The sequence below is a fragment of the Nansenia antarctica genome (genome assembly GCF_963989245.1).
Source record: "Nansenia antarctica genome assembly, chromosome: 3".
Taxonomy (NCBI): Eukaryota; Metazoa; Chordata; class Actinopteri; order Argentiniformes; family Microstomatidae; genus Nansenia; species Nansenia antarctica.
Window position 1 is genome coordinate 40,919,225 of NC_137688.1, and position 26,571 is coordinate 40,945,795.

The 26,571-nt window shown below is 45.4% G+C and overlaps 1 protein-coding gene across 1 annotated transcript; it reads left to right on the forward strand.

Moving 5' to 3' along the window:
- Positions 1 to 784: 784 nt before the first annotated feature.
- On the forward strand, positions 785 to 25,431 carry LOC308152378 (bridge-like lipid transfer protein family member 2; the record flags this gene model as incomplete). Its single annotated transcript, XM_080525346.1, has 40 exons — positions 785 to 852; positions 1,563 to 1,689; positions 2,187 to 2,236; positions 2,387 to 2,534; positions 2,837 to 2,955; positions 3,281 to 3,341; positions 3,431 to 3,620; positions 5,194 to 5,317; positions 5,635 to 5,759; positions 6,007 to 6,074; positions 6,333 to 6,469; positions 7,479 to 7,597; positions 8,202 to 8,410; positions 8,539 to 8,845; positions 9,197 to 9,402; positions 9,555 to 10,620; positions 10,799 to 10,990; positions 11,142 to 11,344; positions 11,639 to 11,757; positions 11,866 to 12,089; positions 12,709 to 12,899; positions 13,108 to 13,207; positions 13,689 to 13,888; positions 14,139 to 14,436; positions 14,662 to 14,819; positions 15,189 to 15,395; positions 15,759 to 15,858; positions 16,011 to 16,193; positions 16,466 to 16,587; positions 17,974 to 18,129; positions 18,342 to 18,457; positions 18,839 to 19,019; positions 19,352 to 19,438; positions 19,845 to 19,853; positions 20,554 to 20,664; positions 20,939 to 21,074; positions 21,476 to 21,603; positions 21,774 to 21,875; positions 22,012 to 22,146; positions 22,566 to 25,431. 40 exons carry the CDS (start codon positions 785 to 787, stop codon positions 22,749 to 22,751), a joined length of 6,768 nt encoding a protein of 2,255 aa, XP_080381472.1. The 3' UTR covers positions 22,752 to 25,431.
- Between the last annotated feature and the right edge of the window lie 1,140 nt (positions 25,432 to 26,571).

Here is a 26,571-nt window from a genome sequence, read left to right on the forward strand (position 1 = left end):
CATTTGACTTTTCGTCACTCCTCATCTTGTGTGTTTACTGTTGTGGAAACACAACAAACCTGGCGAAAACGAGGGCAAAGACATTGAAATGAAGATGGTGCATTTGCCATGAATGTTTGAGGAGGATAGCCTGCTGGACGGTAACATAATACATGTTATGTCCTCGTTCTCTAGAGGTGCAAGTGGCACGGAGTTGCCTGCCAGCCTGATCGCAGCTAGTAGTGTGTAGCTGTGGAGGTTTGCCATCATTGATCTGACGCCGCTACGTGGATGAACTCAGCTGGCTGGGAGGAGGAATGTGTTTATAGCTAGTGCGTAGTTATTGTAGGCTGTTTTTCTTAATTCTACTAGCCAGCTACCTGCGTTTAAACTGGCTTTATTAAATCGATAACTAGACATTCTCCCGGTGACTGAGTGTGTCAGACTGAGAATGGACATTTTGCATATGTGTCATTTAGCTAGCTCGCTAGCTCCATAGCTATAACGTTAGGTATCATTGGACACGTTAGCTAGCAATGACAGCACACAGTTTGAAGGCTCGTCGTGAAGATTGTCATGAACATGCACGTCAACTTTTAAAAAGTTCGCCGTTTAACCAAATAGGTTAAAAGACATTTAGCTAGAGGCACCTGCATGACAGGTGTCACCACCACACGCTCACCGAAGAACAGCAGCCATTCATTCCCACTGCTGGTGGTTGTGGTTAGCTAGCTGAACCCCAAGGAACCAGCCCCATGACCAGGGATTGGGCGTGAACTGAGAAGCAAACATCAACCAGGACAGAATGTCGCTCCTTCTGATCGTCTTACTGGCGATTCTCCTGCTCGGGATACTGTCTGTTCTACTCTTCAGGTGAGACATTAGCTAGCCGGTAGACCCTCCTCAGTCACACAGAAGCTAGAGTGTATAAGAGTCGACGTTAGCCAACTCGTTAGTTTAACCCAGTGGTTCTCTCAACCCTCTCCTCGGGGATTCCCAGCCGCTCCACATGTTTGATCTGTTCCACCACCAGCTCACCTGATTCAACTGAATCAGGTGTGCTGGTGGTGGAACAGATCAAATATGTGGAGCGGCTGGGGGTCCCAGAGGAGAGGGTTGAGAACCTCTGGTTTAACCCAAGGGCCGATTTCCCCACCCCAGCTCACATCAGATTGGGCTTGCCAACTCACAGTACACTAAGTATTGTGACTGGAACACCTGTGTTGTCCAACTGACATGATCCTGGGCGTGTGTCTTGTGAAGGTACACACAGCAACATGTTGTAAATGGTACTAGAGTTGTTGTCTCTTTATAATCACACAGTAAAACTGAACTGCTGCAAGAGTTTGTCTAGAACAATGGGGTGTCTGTACACAGACACAAGTGACAGCTTGTCCCGGAGATAAAACTCACTGTGAAAAGTGAACAAACTGCCATATAGAAGTGAGATTGAAGAAGTAATTCTCTCTCTGATATCTACAACCTAGTCTAGAATGTTGAATGTTGTTTATGTTGCTCTGTATACTGGACAAGGATCAAGAAATGATTTGATTGACATAGATATTTCTCTCTTCTATTGAAAGATGGTTAATATGCAGCCTGGCCGTGCGATTCTTCCACAATGCACTGAACGCTGAACTGAAGATCAAATCGGTGGGGCTCTTCTCAGTGCGGGGCATCAGTGTCCAGTTTCAGCCCCAGCACACTCTGGTAAGTGTCAGGTGGTCACAGGCTTTGTTCCCATGATATCTAGGCCTGTGTGTGGCTTATGCACACTAATTACACCTGATTACTTGAGCACTACCTGACTACTACTTGACTTCCTGTACTGTATCATACACTTTATTACCATATCCTACTTTCCTATTATTACTTACCTTACTTATTTTACTTTATTCAATTATTGTTGATTTTGTAGCCTACTACAATGCCAATGTCGAAGAACGTAAGCCTAAGAATTTGACTCTTGTGTACCTGTACAATCTGCAATGCCGATTAGCTGAGTTTGTTCAACTGGAAGAGCGAGCTACATGACATTGAAGTACTTGGGTACAAGGACACCGTTCCTGCCGATTATCAGAACACTTTTGACAACTTAACAGATGTCCAGCTGAACACAACTTGTCTGTGTCTTTGTATCTGTCTGTGTCTTTCATTTTTGGTTATAGTGTAGTGATAGAGTATAAACCTGGTGTGTTTTTTTGCAGGAAATTGACAGGATATGGATTTCAAGTAAACTGTTGAACCAGGACCTGCCGTGAGTGTGGAATAATATGACCATGTACCTCATAACTTAATTGCCCCCCCCCCTCCACCTCATATCTATCTTGTAACCAATTATAATCATTCTGTTAATAGTATACCAACTTGCTAATTTGATGTGAAAGCTGTGTGTTGTGTTTCTCAGGAGGTACCTGGCATTGTGTGTGGGTGAGACCAGAGTGAGATTTGACCTGAAGGAGCCTCTGAGACCTCAGACACCTAAGAGCCGCCATGGGGGTGGAGACTCCTGGAATGTTCCACTCAGCCCTGCGGTACTGCGATTCCTCTCCCAGGTATACACACACACACAAGGGTCCATGTCAAAATGTTCCTCAGTAAATGATTGATATAAGTGTGATGAATAAGGCCCTTTCCAGAAATAGCCCCTACAGCCCCTAGTCTCCAAACACTTGTGTAGATGTGGCAGGACTGGAGAGGCATAAGCAAGATAGTCGTAGCTCCAATGTGCCCTCTTGGCTAAGTGGACTCTTTGTCATCTTGCTTATACCAATCCAATCCTGTCAGGATGACAGGTTAGGGGATGTCATGTAACTGGACAGGGGCCTAAATCTCTCCCCTGTGTCTGTGCTTTCAGCTACTGTCCTTCCATATTGACTCCATTAATGTGATGGTGCTCAACCTGGCCCTGTCGGAGTCTCTATGGCACATGACAACTACAAGCATCAGCCTGCTGCTCCACCACCAGAGCAAAAGGTAAACACGTGTGTGTTTGATGTTTTTTTACGGCATTTCCTCTTTATTGGGATAGAGACTGTAGAGATTGACAGGAAGGATGGGTGAGAGAGAGGAGGGGTGACATGCAAGATATGTTGTTGGTTGGAATTGAACCAGGATCCTTGCAATTATGTGGTATGCGCATCAGTGTGCTACGCCACTAAGTACCCCACACATGTGTTTTTACTGTGTAATGTAGGTAAGGTATTGTCTTCTCCTTTCATTGCTTGCGTTTTCTCACAAGTCTTAATTGTTTAGTGACTGATGATCATGCAAAGTAATTCACTGAGAATTCTCATAACAGATTGGCCTGGGACTTTTCAGTGGGGCAGCTAAGCAGTAAAATGCTAAAAAGCAGTCGATTGGTAAGTAGTCTGGGAGGAAACAATAAAAAATGTTTTGCAATCATTGCATTGTCATTTCAATTGACTTCCTAAAACCCTGCTCTGCTCAGCAGGACACCTGTCTGGCAGAAGTGTCCCTGAGCCTGGTGCTGTCGGGGGACGTCAGCCTGCCAGAGATGCGCCCGGGTCGACTCAGCCTGTGTGTCAGGACCCTGTTGGCGGAGCTCCACGAGGGGCTGTTCCTCAGCCCCCTGCTGCTGCCTCCAACAACTACCCAGGAGAGCATTCTCTCAGCAGCCGGTGAGGAAAAGGGACAAATAATTGTATACCCTAATCACACAACAGGACCAAGCTGAGCTGTACTGGGCTGGTCTGGCTATATTCCCACCGGAGTTGCCGGAAAACATATCCGAGCCAGCCCAGAATGGTTCGGGTCGAGCCTGTAGTGCAGGGGTGGCCAACCCCCGCATGTGGCTCTTTGCCTGTCTCTGTGCGGCTCTTTAATCCATTCATTAAATGTGCGTGGCTCGCTCTCTGTGTCTCAATAGGCGTCGTTTTGGTATGGCAATTCATGGCACTCGCCATACCTGGCTTAACATTTTTAAAAATCTGAAACACGTTTAGTCATTTTGGTGATTTTATCCACTACACACAACGGTAACTCAAAACCTCCCGGCTCCATCTCACCCCACTAGCCAAGCGCTGTTGTGGAGCACAGGGTTGCCAGACGGGATTGACAATTTCAAGCCCAACCAGTCTAAAAGCTGCCGAATCCACCCGTCCAGAGTGACCAAAAGTAGGCCTATCTGGCAACACTGGAGCGGGACATCGGTTCCTCAATAAACAAGCCACGAGTAACGTTCATGTTCATCTTGTCCACGCTTCTCGTTCATTCAGGTGTGTTAAACAAACTGTATAAATTCCATTTACATACTGTTGGTTCAAATGTAACATATTAATGAACAAGTTCATGTCATGTTCTGTCAGTACAAACATGTTCTAATGTTATTTTAGTGAGTTCGCTAGTTAGCGAACATTAAAGATTACAAGAGCTAGTTTACGTATGTCAACAATGTCTCTATTCTCAATAATTTCAGTAATAATTGTACCAAATTGGGGCCAGTAACACTGACTTGTGTGTGAGTAAGTTATATGTGTGTGCAAGCATGTTTTTGATATTATCAATCGTCTCACTTTTACTAGGTGAGCTGGTAAAACAAATATGCCAGGGGAAAAAAGGAAAATGGACATAAAGACCTCTTTTGGTCAAAGGGCAGCAGAGACAAGTACAGGGACACAGGTGAGGTCTAAACAGGTGACAGGGACACAGGTGAGGTCTAATCTAGCGTTTTAACAGTGCAGTTCATTTAGAGTTGAGAATAGCTAAATCTGTTATGTTTTGTTTCTAAGGAGATTGAACCAGTCTGCCTGCTAGGAAAGATGTGGGCTACTACCTGCATACTGTAGTTGTTTCCTTTATTCATTACCTTAATGTCACATAAGTAAATTGTATAGAAACAACTCACCAAAATTGACTATTGCACAACTGTTTTGGAAAGAAAATCCACCGAGGGGGGGGAACCCCTTTTCAACCCCCCCACTCAGACCTTGCCATACCTTGGCTTTTGCTGAAATTACACCACTGGTCTCATAGCCTATTGGAAATGTATTGCGTGTGTGTGAATGAGCGCTTTTGTGAGCCCGCATGTATGATGTGGCTCTTTCTGGTACCCCAACAATGTTTTGTGGCTCTTAGTCTCCGACTGGTTGGCCACCCCTGCTGTAGTGTGTCAATGTTTGGCTGGTGATGACTTTGAGAACCATTAGAGACGTTTTCACACTACACATTACCCTGCTATGATTCTCTTTTTAGAATGTGAAAAACAGGAATACCTCCAGACAGAAGCAGTGGAGCACTTCCATCAGCTTGTTCCCCAGAAAGTCAATGTGGAGTTTGAGAACACCAATATAACTCTGTCGATGCACAGCCAGAAAAGGTGAGTCATGGTCAGATAGTCACAGTCTTATATTATATATATATCTAGATATATGTATTTATGTTTGTTTTTTGTTCTTTAAAAGCTATGCTGTCATTTGTGTTTGTTTGTTGGTTGTGTTTGTTTGTCAGTTTTTTATGCTATTAGTAACTATTCACTAAGTGGGATTCTTTCTTAATTGTTTTCTCTTATGTATAAAGTTGCCCTTGTGCAATGTCTTGTCTAATAAAATCAAATAATGGGATCACACAAAAAAGCATGCCATCATCTCTGCTGGCCCTGAGGAGGATGTCTGTCTCTGTTGATCCATCCTCCAGACACTTGAACTGGACCCTGAAGTCTCTGAAAATGGGATATGGACGGGATGACGAGCAGCTGCCTCTGAAGGGTTTCACCCCCGAGCTGAGCTTTCCCCAAAGCAGCCTGGAGCTCCTTCTGGAGGGTGAGTCACAGTAGAGAGAGAGGGAGGAGGAGGAGGGGGTAATAGTGTTTGTGAGGATAAAGAGCTTCCTTAAAGCTACTTTGAGCAATAAGATTGTTTGTTTTCGTTGTTGTCATAGGTTACTTTGTAAACAAAATGCTATATAGCTCCCAACCATGTATACAAACTGAATGTCATTCCTTGAGCACAACAGATCATCAGTGCTATTTGCATATTAAAATGTATTTTATCAACTGTTTATCAACAGATGGACTACTCCTCTCCCAGAGCAGACAGAGAATAATTTGCCTCAACACACTCAGGACTGTCCTGCAGGTAAGATGTGTGTGTTGTAGCTTAGATTGTCACTTTACTAGTTTTGAAGGAACTCCAAGATGTTGTTGTTTTTTGTCTAGGATTAGGCTTAATCTAGGCCTGAGAAACCAACCCTGCATGCAATATTCCGAGACGCATTCCTCTGGCTCTGCGAGATCACATTCCATCATCAAAGCTCTTCATAAAAAGACTTGCATGTGTCGGTACTGTTGCTATACATTTTATATACCTCATGTCTCTTCCCATACTTGTCTCCAGACCACATCAGTGGACGTCTCAGGGTCGGTCACAGTCAACACCTGCATCATCCACTACCGTCACCAGGAGTTCTCCCATTGGCTGGACCTGTTTCCATGGGAACAGCTTATTCACAGGAAAGCCTCTCACAGAAAGAGGTACAGTATGACTATTTCAACTGACAAACAAGAGAGTGACATTAGATCAGAGCTTGAAAATAGATCAGGCATTTGAAACAACTAGCTCTACAGTATGTTCCATTGTTTTAACCTGAAAGCCCATCTGAAGTGAATTAACACTTCAGTTGTCGTTCTATTTAAGCACTGCGCTATGAAATTGAAAGACTTTGATTTATAGCCAAAGTTGGTCGTTGTCTTTCTAACTGGTCAGTTTGTCTTAGTTTTTTGGATAACACTTCTATCTAAAGCCGGGTACACACATAAAGATAATCTGGCAGATTTTGGCCCGATTTCCCCCCTTCCAACCAAGGATAGCAAACGCCCGATTATCGGATGGCTCTAAAGATTATCCTACAAGATTATCCTGTCGTGTGAGGTGTGTTAAGAGTCAATTTCTCCTGACAATCTGCTCGGAAATTGGTCGGAGCCGACGATCGTAAATATTAAACTTGTTCAATATTTACGATCAAAAATCCTCTTGTGTGTGGGCGACTCCAGAGTCCGATTGTGACGTGGATGGAATGTAGCCAATCAAGAAGCGAGCTGACTGACGCATCTTCTTCTTTTCGTTCTTCGGCACATTATTTGCCCTGTCGCACATGGCTGCCTCGTCACGATCACGCAAGATTTCTGGCTTGGGGGGCGAGACTCTAGATTGTCGTAAGGACAGTCTTTATATGTGGCACACCACACACAATACGATCAAAACCGTTCAATCCATGAATTGTTTTCTTCATGTGTATTCAGGGGTCTCTCTCAGATAATATTTAGAAAATCTTTATGTGTGTACCAAGCTTAGCCAATTGAACTGAGATCACTAATAATCACTAATTGCCTTCATTCTGTGTTTGTGGTGTTTTTGTGTTATGTGTGGGGTGTCACGCGATGTGTATAACTCCCTGTCCTCACGCTTGTGTTTGTGTATTGTGGTGTGTAGTCCAGTAGAGCATAATATGCATATTATGCATACCCTCCTCTTGTCTCACAGACATCTCCCCAACCTGGACGCCCCAGTGAGGGTCAGCTCCTCTGTGTCCAATGTCAACGTGTCTGTACAGCTGGGAGACACCCCTCCCTTCGCCTTGGGCTTTATCTCAGCTAGTGCAGGTAAAGCAGACTGTACACACACACACACACACACACACACACACACACACACACACACACACACACACACACACACACACACACACAACCACACTTAAGGGCTTGGTGAAGTTCATATTGTTGAAGAACTTTATTAGAAGAGGGTAGAAATGCAAGTTTCTGAATCTTGCTTTCTGAAGAAAGTGTATTGTATGTCAGCAGGGGGTGTCTTTGTCTGACAGGTTACACTTATTTTTCTATTATAATATTCCTAAGAATCCACAGAAAATAATGTAACATTGTGGTTGGTATGTTGTAGCTGTTGACTCAACCCTTTCCAAACATACCAAGCCCCGCTGGATTAGATATGTGCTTTTCAAAGGCCTGTTGGCTATTAGTCATACATTAACTCATATCTCTTTATCCCTGTACATATTTAAATATACATACAGTATATGCAACATCAATTTACACCACTGGTATCATAACACACCAATACCATAGCTAGTTATAGTAGTTTAGTCTTAATATAATACATTTGATATAATACATTTAACACAGTTTTGATACAGAATTGTTCCACAACTGACTTGTATGTGTCTATTGGCCTTGTCTATGCACTCAGAGCTGCAGCACCTCCTAGACATCACCACAGAGTGCCTAAACGTGGAAACGGAGAGCCTCACATCCCAGAGTGTGCACCAACAAGCCTCTGTGTCCCTGGACCACTTCTGGTGGAGGGTGGGCCAAGGCTCCCACATCCAGCAGGCCCCCCACCCACCTGGGAAACACGTATGGGGCGAAGCCCTCATCATCGACTCCCTTACATTGCAGGTACAGAGGGCAGAGGGGTCTTGCAATGTGCAATGTACTCTCACTATCTTTCCATTTTGGGTTTAAAATGTTCTATTAGCGAAGCTGGAGTGTGATGGTCAAGGCTCTTGTCTTTCCCATCTCCACAGGGTAGCTTCAACAAGCCCCAGACAGAGTGGAGCAGCCACGCTGAGAGTATTGTGAGTGTGGAGTCCAGTCTCAAAGGCCTACAAATGGAGCTGTCAGAGACCTGTGCCCTGTGCCTGTCCCGTCTGCTGTCCCTCTTCAACCTGGCCAGCAATGAGACCAGGGGGGCGGAGCAGGCAGGGCAGCCAGATGTGGTCCCGGTCCCTGACCATACAGACCAGACAGACTCCCCCTCTCACCAACTCCTGCTCTTTAAGCTACAGTGTGGCCTGGAAGATGTTAATGTGTTCACACTCTCCAATGTGGCAGGTAAGTCCAATGAGGAATATTAGGGGCTCCAGTTTGCTTGAGCAAAACAGTGAGGAACATTGCACCAAAATCACCGTTGTATTTCAAACAAACCTGATGAGACAGAATCCAGTGGGAGTTTTGAATGCTGCAGGTATTCATTTCTTAGTGTGCAAGCAATACATTCTCATTGGATCACTTGTTTTCCACACAGGATACCCTTAAGTCGTACTGCAGAGTATTTTAGGTATATTTTGCAGTGCTCTGTACTGTTCTGCTCAAGCAAACCGGCCTTAGCTGTGTAACACTGTCGCATCTCACCCTCTGGCTATCCAGCCATGTCCGTAACCGTCCTCTGTATTCCCCTACTAGGGGCTGTGTCTCTGCGCGTGGACACTGTGGCGGCCCTGGGCTCGGGGGAGAGCTCCAAGGTGTCGGTGCAGGGTGTGTGTCTGTCTGTAGTGAAAGCACTCACAGAGACCCTGGAGCCTTGCTGTCCCGCAGCCCAAACCGCTGACCCCATCCTCAGCCTCTCCACTCTGGACCTCTGCTACCACCCCACCACCTGGACCCTGGAGGTAGGCACGACTATCACAAACTCTCAACTCAATCCAGTTTGAACAGCCCATGCACACTAAACGGTCATGGGTTGAGAATTGGGACGCAAGGCTTCTTTCATGGTTGGTAGCGCCATGCAGATCAGTTCACTTTCTCTCTTGCTTGTTTGCAGGTCAAGTGCCAAGAGGAGCTGGTAGTGCAGTGGACCCCATCAGACCACATGTTCCTATACCACCATGCAACAGAGAGCCAGAGCTGCTGGGCTACAGTGCGTAAATCTCTAGGGCTGGAGAGGCAAGGAGAGGAGGGCCCAGTAGATCCACAAGACAGTCACCACACCTCCACTACAGGCCAGGGCCTGTGTTTGCGTGTCGAGCTGGGCCGCACGCGTCTCACAGCCTACGTGACGGAGCACAACTACATCCTCTGGCACACCGAAGCCCTCTCCCTCTCCATGCAAGCCAGCTCCATACACCTGCTCTCGCCCCACCTGCTGCTTAACTTTGACGGCAACGACATCTTCTCCTTTAAGGACCTGGAGGTCCAGATGCTTTCAGAGCTGGCAGAGATGCAGCAGCACAGGGATCACTTCCCCTTCCTCTCCACCAGCCGGAACCGCGCCTGGGTCTTCACCTGCCCCAGCCTGGCCATGGAGTTCCCCTACCAGTACAACTTCTCCAACACCTTTGACAAGGCCATCAGTGTGCAGAAGTGGCTGAAGACCCTCCATCAGCCCAGCTCCAGCTCCCCGCTCCCCCAACGCCTGCCCCCAGACCTGCTCTTCAGGATCAGCCAGTTCTCTTTGATCTTCCTGGACGACGTCTTCGAGATCAAGCTGCGGGACAACTACGAGCTGATGAAGGATGAGATGAAGGAGAGCGCCAAGCGGCTGCACCTGCTGGACAAGAAGGTGGCAGACCTGCGCAAGCAGCACGGCGAGCTCCTGCCTGCCAGGAAGATTGAGGAGCTGTACACGTCGCTGGAGCGCAAGAACATTGAGATCTACATCCAGCGCTCGCGCCGCCTCTACTCCAATACGCCCATGAGGAAGTCCCTCCTGACGTGGACCGTGTCGGACCTGGAGCTGGTGGCCCTGGCAGACCACTCCCTCCACGGGCCCGAGAAAGTCCGAGAGCAGCTCAGGGACATCGACGGGGTCAGCCCCTTCCCCAGGGACGGCCTCCCCCTGGTGGTGCAGTGGTGCCGAGCAGTCAAGTTTAAACTCTCGGCCTACCTGGGTGAGTTGCAGACAAGTTTGTGTGTGCAAAGTGTGTAATCAAGCAGAACTGAAAGTAAGAATAGAATATAAGAATAATAAGAATAGAGAGGACATTTTTCGTTGTGTCCTCTGGTGGCTGACGTGTAATTGTTCCATGTAATGTTTAATAAATGTTGTCCTTCCCCCTTCTGGACCAGTGAGAATCCGGGACTACCCGCGTTACCTGTTTGAGATCCGGGACTGGGAACTGTCAGGCCGCCTGATAGGTACGGAGCAGGACGGGCAGGCACGCGCTCGCCGCAAGCAGGTGGTACCACTAGGCCAACCGTGGGGCGACATGACAGTCCTGAGAAATATGCCACCACTCAAGTTCTACTACGATTTCCACTGTGAGTAAAGGCCGTGCACAAAGCACTTGCACCAATGCTATCCTCTTCATATAACTCAATATCTCTGTCAATCAAAGGTGTGTCTTCAGAGTTTTTAACATTTACTGGCAGTTGTCCTAATTTCAACCTGTATTCACATCTCTCGATGCAGCCAATATATCCCTGTACACTATTGTATGGGGCCCTTGCTGGGACCCAGCCTGGACTCTGATTGGTCAGGTAGTTGACCTGCTGACTAAGCCCACTGTTGACCCCTCACCTCCGCTGTTGTGGTGGGACAAGAGTCGTCTCCTGCTGCATGGACGTTTTGTAATGGACATAGAGCAGGCTAACCTCCACCAGCTGGCCGCTGAGGTACAAACACTCCTCCACAGATACTTCTTAGAAGCTTTATTTTGGGGGGGGTTACCTACCAGGTTAGTCCCCTAACGAGATTGAAAGTCTCCTACTACAGATACCTGGCCAAAGTAGTAGCATATACACTTCCTTACAGACAAATCAACATTGATCACACATGGCACTATCATAAACATGTACACATTAGAACAGTGATTTATGTTAAGTGGCATTCACTATGGGTTAAAATATGATGCCCATGATGAGAATTATGTTTAGGAATGTATTTCACACATCTTTGCCCCTTTGTAGGACCCCTACAATACTACAGAGAACATGCACTGGGAGTGGAACAAGCTCAACTATGACTGGAACCCTGGACAGTTTGTCTTCAAAGGGGACATGGATGTCAACGTCAGAACAGCCTCCAAGTAGGTGGATCACTGATATTTGCTTTTCAGATCTGTCATACAATGTGAAACCAACTTAGATTTTGATAGTCTAGAAATGTACTAGATTTTTTTTCTCTTCCACTTCAGATACGACGACATTTGTTTCCTGCATTTACCCAACCTGTGCATGACCTTCGACCTCCAGTGGCTTTGCCATGGCAACCCCCATGACCACCACGCTGTATTGCTCTGCTGTGCGGAGAACGTTGCCGACGTGACCTCAGGACAACCTCACGACTCCTACAGAGCCTTCCGCTCCGAGAACCTCAACACCTCTATCACCATGGACCTCAACCAACACTGTGGCACAGGTGGATGCATAGTTGGTTCATCTTTATAAGGGGTTGCCTCTAATTCACCTCGATAGAAGTGTATAGACTCAGACCCTGCATCCCAATATGCTATGAAAGTCAGTAAGTCATAAACTACAATATATACATTATTGGACACGCATGTCATTTTTGAAGACAGGCAGCATAATTACAATGGCTAGCAGAGTCGAAGCGGTTGTGAATTAGCTTAACAGTAAATGGAAGCAGATTACCCAAAATATTTAGCTGACAGTCCATATGCAAAATGTATTAACCTTGGGTCGAAACAGTCCACATGCAAAATGTATTAACCTTGGGGCGAAACAATCCACATAGTTTTCATTAATTAACTACCAGCCTGGTCATGTCTCTGCAGTTTATGACACATGGACTTTCATGCTCTATGCTTTTAAATCCATGTAGGTGAGTGAACAAGTATACACTTCATAGAAGTGAGTGGAGAATTGGAACGCTGCAGGGAGTGCACATACTTTAAACAAAGTCAAATGAAACCTGTGTGATCCAACGTTGAGGTATTAGTTGGTTGCACAACAAATCCTCTGTTTTGTCTGTGAGACCACTAACGTCTTGTTTGTTTCCCCCCCACCTCCCCCATCAGAGCCCTGCCAGCCTAGAATCCTGCTGTACAGCAGCACGCTGCGCTGGATGCAAAACTTCTGGGCCACCTGGACTAGTGTATCGCGGCCCATCTGCAGAGGCAAGCTCTTCCACAGCCTCAGGCCCATACGCAAGAAGCTGGGCCAGCACTACAAACAGATGTCCTACACCGCCGCCTTCCCTCAACTGCAAGTGAGTAAACCTCCTTTGTCTCTGGCCTATTTGTGTTCCTGGTCTTGAGTACAATGTATAACCACTGGGGGCAGCAGCCCGACAAGCCCCTGCATTACTATAAAGAAAAATGTGTATGTGTCATTGTTTTTGTAATAGTTAATCTGTAATAATATATAATAATATGTCTAATAACAAACTAAACTAATATTATGTACCTCCCCCTCAGGTGCATTACTGGGCCTCCTTCGCCCAGCAGCGAGGCATCCAGGTGGAGTGCAGCAAAGGACACGTCTTCACCAGAGGAGCTCAGAGACTCATCCCACAGGGTAAGAGTTGTTGGCACGACGCTGCTATGAAAATACTGCATGCTATTTATACACTGGTGCGACGGCACATTGGGTACACACCCAATGTGTCATAAAGAAAGCTGACTTTTTGGCAGATTTGTAAGTCTTTCCTGGATTCCTCACTTCCTCTATCCTCGCCATCTCCTCAAAACAACAAATAAAAGGGAGTGAGGAGAGAAGATATTAAGTTTCAAAGGAAAGACCTTTGTGATTTGGCTCAAGTCTGACCCTCAGATTGTCTGTGCCACAGAGAACACTAGAACAGGCTAATTGGCTCCAGAAACACATCCATCAGGCAGCCATATTGGTCAGGGGTTTATTATTTAAATAGCCTGGGGAAACTGCAGCTAGCTAGATGCAGGATTTGATATCTTCTAAGAGTGTGTGTGTGTGTGTGTGTGTGTGTGTGTGTGTGTGTGTGTGTGTGTGTGTGTGCGCGTGTGCGCGTGCACTCCCTCAGCGGGTACTGTGATGAGGAGGCTGATCTCAGAGTGGAACGTGACCCAGATGGTGAGTGAGCTGTCTTTGGTGACGGTCCACCTCATGGCTTCCAAATGGGACGAGACTGCCGACCACCAGATCAACGCCCAGGTGAAGAAGACCCACCTGCTCAGCCTGTCCTCCCTCAGCTACCAGCGCCAGAGCAACCGCATGGAGGAGGTAAGATCATAGCCTTTACGTTTGTCATATTCTCTGGTGTCTCAGCGATTTCCCACCAGCCCTCACATCCATGTATAAGACAATCTCCGATAGATGGTATGGGCCCCACTGTGGCTTCTTAGGTTGGCATGAATTAGTTATATTTGCTCATGCAATGTGTATAAGATCGTATCGCTTTGTTCATTCATAGTTCTCTTGTAACTATCAACATTTGAAGAGAGTTAATGTTCTACCTCATTGTCTTTGACAGGAGGTGAACCCAAAGGATGAGGGCAATGCCTCTTACACACACAAGCTGTGCTTGGTGGACCTGCGTGCCTCCTGGACCACTGCCAACCGGAACATAGCCTTTGGGCTGTACGACGGCTACAAGAAGGCCGCTGTGCTGAAGAGAAACCTCTCCACCGAGGCTCTGAAGGGAATGAGGATAGACACACAGCTGCAAGCCAAGAAACTGAAGCGCTCTCTTTCCAGCTACTCCCCCAGTACGACCCCCTCCGCCACAGACCTGCCCAGCACCAGCCGGCCTGAGAAGAGCCAACACGAAGGTAAGAACTTAAGAAGATGTTAAGTAGTGTGCTTCTTAAACTGGTCAAGCCCAAGCATTATACCATGAGACCAAGAGGACACCCAGGCATTGCTACCCATCCTGGTGTCCCCTCTCTTCCTCAAAACGCATCAGAGGAGAAGGTTTGAGAGGAGGAACCTCACGAAAAGTCAATGAAATAGTTTTTAGATTCTGTCACTGTAATCCCGTCTTCCTCTGGCCGCAGGGACCTCCATGCTTCAGAAGCTGATTGAAGAGACGGATAAGTTTGTGGTGTTTTCTGAGGAGGACTCGGGTGTGAGTGACCAGCTGTGTGGCATCGCGGCCTGTCAGACGGACGACGTGTACAACCGCAACTGGTTCATCGAGCTGGTCAACTGTCAGGTACTGGTGTAGCTCCGACACCACACTCAGGGCCCTTACCTGTTTCAGCGTCTGTTATCCCAGTTTTGGGCAAAATGCCGAAAGGCTGCTTAATATCCATACAAATTTAATGTATGGAAAACTCCAAACATGACACTGCATTTTCTGCAGTGTCATGTTTGGAGTTTTCCACTGTTGGATCCTTAACGACACAAGTAACAGAACATTGTTTTTAAATTTTTGTATCTCAGTCACTTTGTGCTAGTATAGTCATTTCTAGATCTGTCTTGAAAAATAGATTGTATCTCTGATTTCCTTGTGTTGTGACTCTCCAGTCTCTTGTGTCCAGCAGTGTTGTGATTCTGCTCTGCTCTGCTCTGCTGTACACAGATGATGTTGCGTGGCACAGAGACTGCAGGCTGTGTGCTGGTGTCTGCTGCCAAGGCCCAGCTGCTCCAGTGTGAACACCTCCCTGCCTGGTACAGCGACACACTCAAGCAGAAGACCACCTGGACCTGTCTGCTGGACGGCATGCAGTACTTTGCCACCATGGAGCCCAACCCCTCTGAACAGGAGAACTGGCAGCTGTGGCTGGAGGTGGGGGACAATCATTAGTAACAGGCTCTTGCAGACACTGTCAGAGAATTCGGCACACAGGGACACCAACCAAATCTCTATAATGAAGCAAATGCGTTATAACATGCAAATAGCACTTGATTCCTAGGATTTTTTCTTGTGCTCAAGGAATTACCTACCCTGACGGCAGCATTTATTTTCTTCACATCTGTAACATTGGATGCTTGTCATTTATTGCTCCTGGGTTATATAGTGCCTGATCTGCTGCTTCCAGACTCAAGTTTCAAGACCGAGTAATTATATTGTAGGCTCTAGACAAATGGAAGTAACTGTAATGTCGCAGTTCTGACCGTCTCCGTCTGGGTTGTGTACTGTATGGTGCAGGTGAAAAACATAGAGGAACACCGCCAGCGTCACCTGGACTCAGTGCTGGAGCTGATGGAGAGTGGCCAGGCTGTGGGAGGCATGGTCAGCACTACAACAGGTACTGCTGTTGCCCCTCATTTTCTTGCACTTTTACACAAAAACTTCATGGGGAGAGCCAAATCTGTGTTTTCCGTATATGCAACATAAATAAACAAAATTAACCAATGTAAACCGTTTTTTTTTTTCCTCCTTGATCTCGTTCTCACCCAGACTGGAACCTGCCGGCCCAGGTGAACGACACTCAACAGGTCCAGCGCATCATCTCCCGCTGCAGCTGTCGCATGTACTACATCGGCTACAGCCACGACATCGATCCTGAACTGGCTACTCAGATCAAACCCCCAGACCTGCGGGACAGCCACGAGAAAGAAGACCTGCTGAAGAAACAGGCTGGTAAGGCTGCCCCCGCACCCGAGAGAAATGCAATCTACAAAACACCACTTTAACAGTCTTGCTCCATTGTTAGTAGGTGAAGTACATATGCTGCTGTCTCATTTCTCAACCCTTCCCCTGAAGAATGCACTTTATCACATGGATTGAGTATAGATAGGTTTAAGTTCCAATGCTTAGATCAAGTCTATGCTTTTGAATTGAAGTCGGAAAGTGCATACTTCAAGAGAACGGTGGAGAAATGACACTTGTGTTCGCCACGGCTGCTCTTCCAGGGGCTGTGGACACCTTCACCCTCATCCACCATGACCTGGAGATCTCCACCAACCCTGTGCAGTATGCCATGATCCTGGACATTGTCAACAACCTGCTGCTGCACGTGGAGCCCAAGCGCAAGGTAAGATACGATGCCTCATCCATTTACCAGCTTATTCTGCAGAAATAGGCCTTAGATTGACCTGCGTGAGGTCAGTCAAGTCTCAAAGGGTCTACATCAGGTTTGTGTTCAAGTTTGTGTTCCCATAGCATGTTCTTTGACATGAAAAACTAGAAGTGTAGAGCTCCAGAAGCCACACACAGGAGCTCCTCGCAAGATTTCTGATCAGGGAGTCAGAAGGATACTTAGAAGAGTAGCCAAAGAGCCAAGGACCACCACTAGGAAAGAGCTCCAGAAAGACTTGGAGGCAGCAGGTATAACTGTGACAGAAAGGACAGTTGGCAATGCACTCCACCGCCATGTCCTCTGTGCACGCTCAGCCCACAAGACTCCACTACTGAAAAAAAGACATGTTGAAGCTCGTTTAAGGTTTGGCAAACAACATTTGGACAAGCCAGTGAACTACTGGGAGCATGTACTCTGGTCAGATGAGACCAAAATTGAACTTTTTGGCTGTCACACAACACACCATGTGGGGCTGTTTCTGCTCTTGTAGTACTGGCAGACTTCATATCATTGAAGGAACAATGAATGGAGCCATGTACAGAGAGATTCTTGAGATGAGCCTGCTGCCATCCACCAGGATGCTGAGGATGAGACGTGGGTGGACCTTCCAGCAGGACAACGATCCAAAGCAATACAGCAAAGGAAACTCGCAATTGGTTTCAGAGATAGAAAATCAACTTGTTGGAATGTCCCAGTCAATCACCTGACTTAAACCCAATTGAACATTTGTGGAAGCATCTGAAGATCTAGATTCACAAGCGGGCCCCCCACAATCTTCAAGATTTAAAGACAATCTGTGTGGAGGAATGGGCAAAAATCACACCTGAATACTGCGGCCGATTAGTTACGTCATACAGTAAGCACCTTGAAGCTGTCATTACAAACAAAGGCTTCCCCACTAAGTATTGAATTAATTTCAGTTAGTGTGTTCAATACTTTTTCCTGTTTCATTCCACTTTATTACACACAACTTTATTTACATATGGACTTTAATGTTTAGATTTTTAGTCTGGATTGTTTGAGTTAATACCAAAGTTTGGTGCAAATTTCACTTGAATAGGCTCATTGGAAATACAATTACTGGACAAAATGTTGATGTATTCAATACTTATTTCCCCCACTGTATGTGTTGACTTGAAACTTCAGATTTTACTGCAGAGACGCTCGACCGTGCTGCTTACCTGTAAGAGGTAACATCGAGTAAGCGTATCACCTCTCTTTGATAACCCTCTCACGACCATCATCGCGCCTGACGAAGCCGCCCTGTCAGCCCTGGGCTACTATCATCCCTCTCTATGCCCTCTTACTGTGTACCGTGCCTGCGTGGTTTGTTGTCCCCAGGAGCACAGTGAGAAGAAGCAGCGTGTGCGTTTCCAGCTGGAGATCTCCAGTAACCCCGAGGAGCAACGCAGCAGCATCCTCCACCTCCAGGAGGCCGTCAGGCAACACGTAGCCCAGATCAGACGCTTGGAGAAACAGATCTACTCCAACATCAGGGTGAGTCCCACACCCAGCAGTATAATATCACTGTGCAAATGCTTCTCAAACAGGTGTGCTTGAAGAGGAGGACGTCCTTCCATTGCTGAGGTTTTTTTATACCAATTAAGTGATTTTTTTTATTTTTTTATTTTTGGGGGATTTTTTGGGTTTCATACCGCAATCATTGTTATCCATTATGTCTGTCCTCTGTGTGACCTGTCCAGGCCCAGCCTGAGGAGCTTAGAGGAGACGAACTGTCGGAGATCAACGTGCGACTGCAGAACCAGCTCAACCAGGAGAAGACTGACATGCAGATGAAGAGCGAGGAGCTGAACATCCTCATCAGGTCAGCTCAACGCCACCACCTCACGCATCATTATCTTGCAACTATCAGGAGACTACTCCACCAGCTTACTAGGGATAGTAATCTCTAATTGTAAGGCGCTTTGGATAAAAGCCACTGTTGAATGGTTAAAATCTATGCATCAATAGGCCAGTCGAGACTCAGCTACAGTATATGACCATGTTACCACGGAAGTGGGATGGTATCAGAGATGTCTCAGCAGTGAATTGTTTTCCTTCATGTATCTCTATCGCTTCATGTATCTCTAACGCTATCTCTGCAGGACATCACACCACTATTTTGTGGCTATGACATATCGCAAAGTCTACTGTCTAGGCTGCCTCTCATTGTCTTTCTCCTCCTCCACTGAATGGGCTCTTCCAGGTGTTTCAAGGATTTCCAGCTGCAGCGCGCCAACAAACTGGAGCTGCGCAAGCCCCCGGAGGACGTGAGCGTGGTGCGGAGAACAGAGATCTGCTTCGCCCAGGCCCGCTGGTGTCTGACCGAGGAGGATGGACAGTTGGGCATCGCTGAGCTGGAGCTGCAGAGATTCATGTACAGCAAGGTGGGCTTGGAGTCAGATGCATGCTGTTGTCAAGGAGATGGCTAGCACACTGTCAAAAACAGTTTACTGTCTTGAATGTTATTTTTTTATACTGTGCTTCAGCTTAAAGTTTGCAGTAAACTAGCAGGGATGTATTGGTAGAAAAAAGGCGGGTAAATCTTGGATACCGGAGAAAATGACAAACATAAATGCTAATGTTAAAATCTACTGGTTTGGGTAAAAGGTGGGTAAGTTCTATTCACCATAATCAAGGTGCGTAAACAGAGTTGATGTGTGTTTACCCTCCACTTCATCCCTGCTCTCACACCAGACTCATGTCTGTCTCCTCATAGTTGAACAAGTCAGACGACACAGCGGAGCATCTCCTGGAACTGGGTTCGTTCACCATGAACAACCTGCTCCCCAATGCGGCCTACAAGGTAAGGTAGAGTATTTTGGTCGTGTAAGATCTTTCCTTTGGTAAGGACATTGTGAAGTTCAATCGCTGCTTCCTTTGGTTAGTGTAGTGGTTATATTTCAGTCAATATGAATAAATGCAGTTAGAATCAATATTTTTGCTTCAAAAGCGGACTGGCTTTTCAATCTTTTGACATGGCACCACATACAGCTTCCATCTCTGAGTGGGTACTGATCTAATCTCGCATCCCATATTTGACAGCGAGAGCATAAATAAAGTTATGCAATATTCTGAGACGCACTGTCTGGCTCTGTGAGATCAATACTGATCCAATGACTTAAGAGTAGGGTTCATGTACTTACAAACACCTCAACAGTAGGCTGTGTTTGCTTGCGCCTTTAACACTCTACTTGGTTTCTCCCACGCAGCATGTAAGGGTATGTATGGTGCTGGTACAGGAAATGTCAATGTAACTGGGTGTAATGTTTTGGCACCATCCATCATTCATCGAATCAGGATCATGGAAATGCTCTACAGATCAAGGCTCATGTCATTCAGCGTCACGTATCCTCCTGTTAGTCAAATGGCCACTTCCACCTTCCCTCTCCTTGCGTGTTCCTCATTGCATCAGCACTGTTTTTTGAGCACTGAACCGCATGCGCCTCCTCCACATCAATGTGTTGTGTTAGTGTTTTTAAATCGCACCTCTCCTGTTCATATGGGATATTATACTAAGGAGGGGAAATCCATCTTGATGAGTTAATGAACTCAAGTCAAGTTCATTGTCGCAAGCCTGTCAACACAGAGAAAACTCATTGTGAAAAACAGGCCCAGATTTAGACACGAACAATACAGATGAACACACATTTAAACATACAGTAATGGAAGGATATATGGCATAGTGGGCAGTGATGTCTTACCCTCTTGCTCACTACCACTCATGTTGTACGGACACCTCAGATTCACCATGTTGCCATCCCAGACTGTCCTGTATTAAGGCCAAAGACCAGTTGGTTGCATGGGCATGGTTTATATTTTGGGGTTGTTTCAGGAATCATCATTATGAACTTGGAATAATTCCAAAGCCTTGATTTTTTTGTTGCGAGTTAAAAGTAAATCCCATCATGTCTCTTCTAGGTGGTGCTGCGCCCTCAGAGCCCCTGCCAATCAGGGCGCCAGTTTGCCCTGCGTATCTTCAGTAAAGTGCGCCCTCCAGTGGGAGGGATCTCAGTCAAAGAGCACTTTGAGGTAAAGAGAATGCGACCACTGTGTCCCAGTTCTCCACCCTTGCCCTTAAGTGTGCTTGTGTGCACTCCTCAGCATGGATTACAAAGCATTGGATTGGCGTTAGAACCTGTTACACCAATCTTATCCTTTTAAAATGCATGCTGGGGAGTGCACAAGTGCACACTTGAGTAAAAGGGTAAAGAATTGCGACGTGGATCTGGAGGCCTTGGGTGCGAGATACAGTTGAGCGGTGTCTTTGTTTCTCTGTTGCCAATCTTTCTGTTTCTGTCACCAGGTGAACGTAGTGCCTATCACCATCCAGCTTATGTACCAGTTCTTCAAAAGGATGATGGGATTCTTCTTTCCGGGAAGAAATGTGGAGGAGGAGGAAGTTACTGATGAGGAGGACAAGTTTCGATTGGTCACCACTGGTTTGTGTTGCCCCGTTCCAAACATTGGTCCACTTGCAGCTGTATTCTAACTGGACTTGTGTTTAGTGTTTGATAATGATTTGCCCTCAGTCTCCATCCTCTACATGCATTCACCAGCCTGAAATCCAAAGCTCTCTGCTAAACCGATCAATATTAGTTTCCACTGTCTTTGCCAGACATTCATGTGTGGTATTGGATTGCTAGCTGTGCCACCCCCAGTGGCTATTAAAAGCCTGTTTCAAGTATAACCTTGAGGTGTGTGTGTGTGTGTGTGTGTGTGTGTGTGTGTGTGTGTCTCTTCAGGGCGGTGCATTGGGAGTATAGGGTGTGTGTATGCTCCAGTGGGAGTATAGGGTCACTCAGAGGCCATGGTGCTGATGCTGTGGTTCTCTTCATTACAGGTATGCCTGTCACCAAGCCTCGGCAGCTTTCAGAGGACACAATAGGGGCCCTTGGCCCCAGCAAAGGGGTTTCCCAGGGGTTAAATCGGACCGCAGGGGTCAGGAGATCATTTCGAAAGCTCCCTGAGGTATTGCATTTTTTGACCATCATAGACCTTTGCTGACAAGAAAACTATCAGGAGTTGAATGGCGAACTGGATTCCACAAGTGCTACCAGACTTCTTTTTACGGTCATATCTTGCAACATGATATCCATTAGTATGCCTCAAACTAACTTATGGCTTATGTTTTCACCCAGCACCCTGTTGATGACATTGATAAGATGAAGGAGAGAGCCGCCATGAACAACTCTTTCATCTACATCAAGATCCCCCAGGTCCCACTCTGTGTCAGCTACAAGGTGGGTGTTCAATTCACACACACATTCAACATTACTCCCTGTTTCAAATCAGTTCCCTTTCAGTCGGTTACCAGAAACAACACGCAGTAGCTATGGAGAATCATGATTTTTACTGTGTGTTTGCATATGCACACAGGGAGAGAAGAACAGTGTGGACTGGAAGGATCTGAACCTGGTCCTACCATGTCTGGAGTACCATAACAACACCTGGACATGGCTTGACTTCGCCATGGCTGTGAAGAGGGACAGCCGGAAAGCGCTGGTAGCACAGGTACGTACTGCCCAAAGCCCCGCCCCCTCCTTTACTAACCAGGGATGTAGTGAGCGGATGTGATCGAAGCTGAGCAGTCAGAAATCCTTCTCTTTGCTCACTAGGCTGGAGAGTAAACGCAGGAGAACACCGTTTACAAACTCTTTTTATGGTATACCACCAGTGTTTACCCACCTTTTGTTCCTACCTAACAGAAACATACATGCACAGCATTAGCAGTTTGTTCCAAGCAGACAAAATATGATTTGTTGCCCCAAAGCAATTTCTGCCTAAGATGTGTCACAGTATGGAATATTTATGTTGACTAAGTTCATATTCATGTGTTTTAAAGGTCACATATGACCATATACACAGAAATATACATATTTGTAATCACTGTAGACATAAACTGAGAAATGTAACTTCCCCTCTCTGTGTAGATGATTAAGGAGAAGCTGCGTCTGAAGCCGGCCTCGGGCTCAGAGTCGCGGGGGAAGACCTCTGAAGGGAAATCAGACAGCAGCTTGCAGCAGCAAGAGGAGGATGAGAAGGCCAGGCGACTGATCGGCCTCAGCACCTCAGACAGGAGCTCCAGCAAGAAGAGCATCTTCAGCCGCCGCAAGTAACACAAACCCCTAATGACACTACAGAGCCCAGCTGAACTGGAAACAACTGTGTGAAAGGGAAATATCTGCAATCTTTGTATGGTATGGATCGTCCCCTGTATTGTCTAAAGCCCCAGAAATCCCCACTGAACTAGTTCTGCACTGGACTGAACCGCACGCAGCGGCAGCTACTGTACCACACTCCCAAAATAAAGGGAATCAGGGAATCAGGGAGACCAGACTGTCTATTGTGTGTTAAGACACTGGCCGGAGGGATGGATGGATGAATGATGGATGGATGGATGGATGGATGGATGAATGTGTTGGTGGGAAGATAAAGGTGGACGATCTTACTGGGGAGCAGAAACTGTAGAAACAATGCCAGGACTTACCCTCCCTCTGTCTCCTCCCTTACCTGTGAGCCCGTACTGCTAAAAATTATGTTCTAATGGAGGCCGTGGGGATCTGCCCCCTAACCCAGGGAAGCACACTCTCCGCATTCCACGTCTAGCAAGGCGCGCTGGAAACAATGGTTGTGCCATGCGCCATTGTCACGGTGCGCAGCCAGATATCAGATTGCGACATCATATGATATGGTTGCCGGTTAGTTAATATTTAAAACACTTCCAGGTGTTGTAAGGTCTTGAGCATTTCCATGAATATAACGCTTGACCAGTTCAGTGATGTACAGTTGCAATCAAAATTATTCAAGCCACATTGCACATTATTGTCAAAATCAAACATTTCTCAGCTGTTTGCAATAAACAAATTACACAAGAACTGTTCCTAAATTTCGTTGTTTGGTACCTGTACTGTAGCAATGACAATAAAGTCCATTCATTCATTCATTCATTCATTCATTAAGTAGTTCCATGTAACTAATATTACAAGTTTTTTTTTAATCCAAATTCAACACAAAATGCTACTTTTAATGACTACTGCAGTCTCAAAATGATTCAACCCCTTCATGACAAGCATGGTCAATACTTACTAGAGCACCATTTTCCTGTCAGACACCAGCTTCTGACAGCGTTCCTGAGGAATCTTAGCCCATTCCTCATGGGCAATGTACTTCAGTTCAGTCATATTTTTGGGTATGCGTTTTGCAACCGCCTTCTTCAAATCCCACCAGAGATTTTCTATGGGGTTCAAGTCAGGCGACTGTGACGGCCACTCTAGAATCTTCCATTTCTTCTTCTGAAACCTTTTCAGCATATGCTTCATTCTTCTTCCTCCAGACATACCGCTGATCCATAGGTCCGAAAAATGACAGTTTTGTTTCATCGCTCCACAGAACAGAATTCCAAAACTTCTTGCCTTTTTTCAATTCTTTTGACTCATATTTCTAACATGCCATCAAACTCTCAACAAACCCCTAGCCAGTCCAGGTATTTATGTGTTCTATCTCAAGCACACCTGAACTAATGAAGCCCTTGATTAGTTGCACCAGGTGTGCTTGAAACAGGGAGTTGAATTTTGAGACTGCAGTAGTGATTAAAAGTAGAATTTGGTGTTGAATTTGGATAAAAACCATGGTAATATTAGTTTTATTGAACTATTTAAACTGTTGTTGTCTACTTTGTTTATTGCAAACAGCTGACAAATTGTACATTTTGACAATAATTATAATATGCAATGGGGGTTGAATAATTTTGATTGCAATTGTAGACTACTAGTAACATCAGGGTCCCATTGACCAAACATATCTTTGTTTTCTTGTTTGTTTATTTGTTTTTTGGGTGCCATATATTTCAATTTAAATGTCACTGCATCACAGATTTTTTGCAACTTTCATAAATACCAGTTTATACATTTACCTTTAATAGGATGACTGGGATAATGTTTAGCTTAGGATTTCACCGTTAATTTCTTCTGTAAAATAATTGGGCAATGTTGGTTTGTTTCCGTATTTGACTGGTTGAGAACATAATTTTCCTGCTGGCTCAGGAAAAGTGTGTATCCTCAAACTTGTGTAAATCAGGTAGATTGTATAAAACATAAATTCATACACATTGAGAGCCTAAATGCTGTCTGTTGCAAAGGTTAGACACACCCACACCCACTGGCATTGTACAGAACTACTAATATATTCTTAGACAAGTGTTTTTTCCTGAATTATTTTTATCATAGCGATTTACTTGCAACAAGTCTGCATGATACTGTCATTGGAAGCTCATAGTCACTGTAAACAACAACAAGAACAAATATTATTTGTTACCATATTGTCTAAGACACCGCCTACAACTTTTCACAGCCAACCTATTACCCGGGTTTATAGCTCTTCAACATATCTGTGCAATATCAAAACAGAGCAGCAAGATATCCATGCCTCTTCTATTCTATTGCACTTGTTCTGATCACATTCATATTTATGGAAAAGTAATTTTGTTGCAGCTTATGTCTGAATAGTGTTTTGTAATTTTAACACTAAGGCACTTTTTAAGCAAAGTATTTTCAGATATTTTTGTAACCATGGTTATTTCTTTTCGATTACAAATGTTGTAAAGCTGAGCTTGTTATTCAGTTACAGCTTGCTCAAAGTGAACATATAATATTCCTGTTTATATATTCAAGTAAACAATGATTATAGCTCAATGAATTGAGTTATTTGTCTGTGCCCTATCAGGGTATAGTTACCGATATTTTTGTCACCATGAATGTAAATATATATTTGTCAATAAAATAGTTCTAATGTACATTATCATGACTATGTATATGATTATCTGTGTTGTTTAATGGTGACAATGGCATGGGTTTTCGGGAAATGTGTTATGCAGTTATTTCCAGTCGAATGTGAGTGGAAGATCATTCATTTGACAGAGTCAACTGGAGCGGAACTTGGCCCTCTGTAGAATCCCTTGGAATAATATGACCAGACCACCATTCCGTCGCTCGTGACCCTCAAACCCTCCTGAACGCAGTCATGGCTTGGGCTGAAATGCGCACTCGGTCTTTTCAAAGACAATGAAGTGTTAACAATAATATACAAGAGGGTCGGATTACAATGTTTTTGAATAACAGGGCGTCACGCTTATTTACCGAATAATGTGATGGGCAGCGGCGTAAGTAAAAACCACAAGGTAAGTCCCTATACACCGATGAAGTTGTTGTAGTTTCGCCCGAAGAATCAGTCCTCTTGCTCTGAGCCGTGAGATAACCTTGGTTAATCAAAGTTGTTGTTGCACTTGTCCGCAAAGGCAACAGTAGATTGGTTCGCAACAATATTACTGTATGTTGATGCACGCGCATGTTTTCTGCGTGTGTAACGAAAACAAAACAGGTGCGCCTGTATTGGGCAACTGATTGGCATAAAAAAAATATGCTAAAAATGCTGAAATTAAATCTAAAAGAGGTTTACTCGGTATTATGGCACTGGGAAACCTTTTGAATGCACTGAAGTGTTTTATTTTTTTTAACATGACGTAAGCCGGCTCGGGATCCATGTGGAGTTGTATCGAAAGCGACGGCAGAGTGGATCCGCGTTTAAACTTGTGTCGTTGCGCCTGGGGTCAAATTGACTTAAACGTAATTCAAAGCGACGCGACTCTGAGGTCATCATAAAAACTGAATTATGAACATTGAATGGATGTTTTCACAATTGTCTGTTTATATGTTGTGGCAAAAAATATTATTTTCTCCCATTATTCAAAGCTGATTTAGTCCTCAATGTACAATACAACCGTAAGATATATTTAACATTTGATGGTTGCTTGCAGCACACAGTGTAAGAATTCTAGTCTAACCAGAACCAATCACAGCTATCCATTTTCAATGTAGAGATCAGTGCCAACTGAGGAAAAATGCTGTCATGGCCTCCTGTCCAACGTGGGGATCTTCTCCA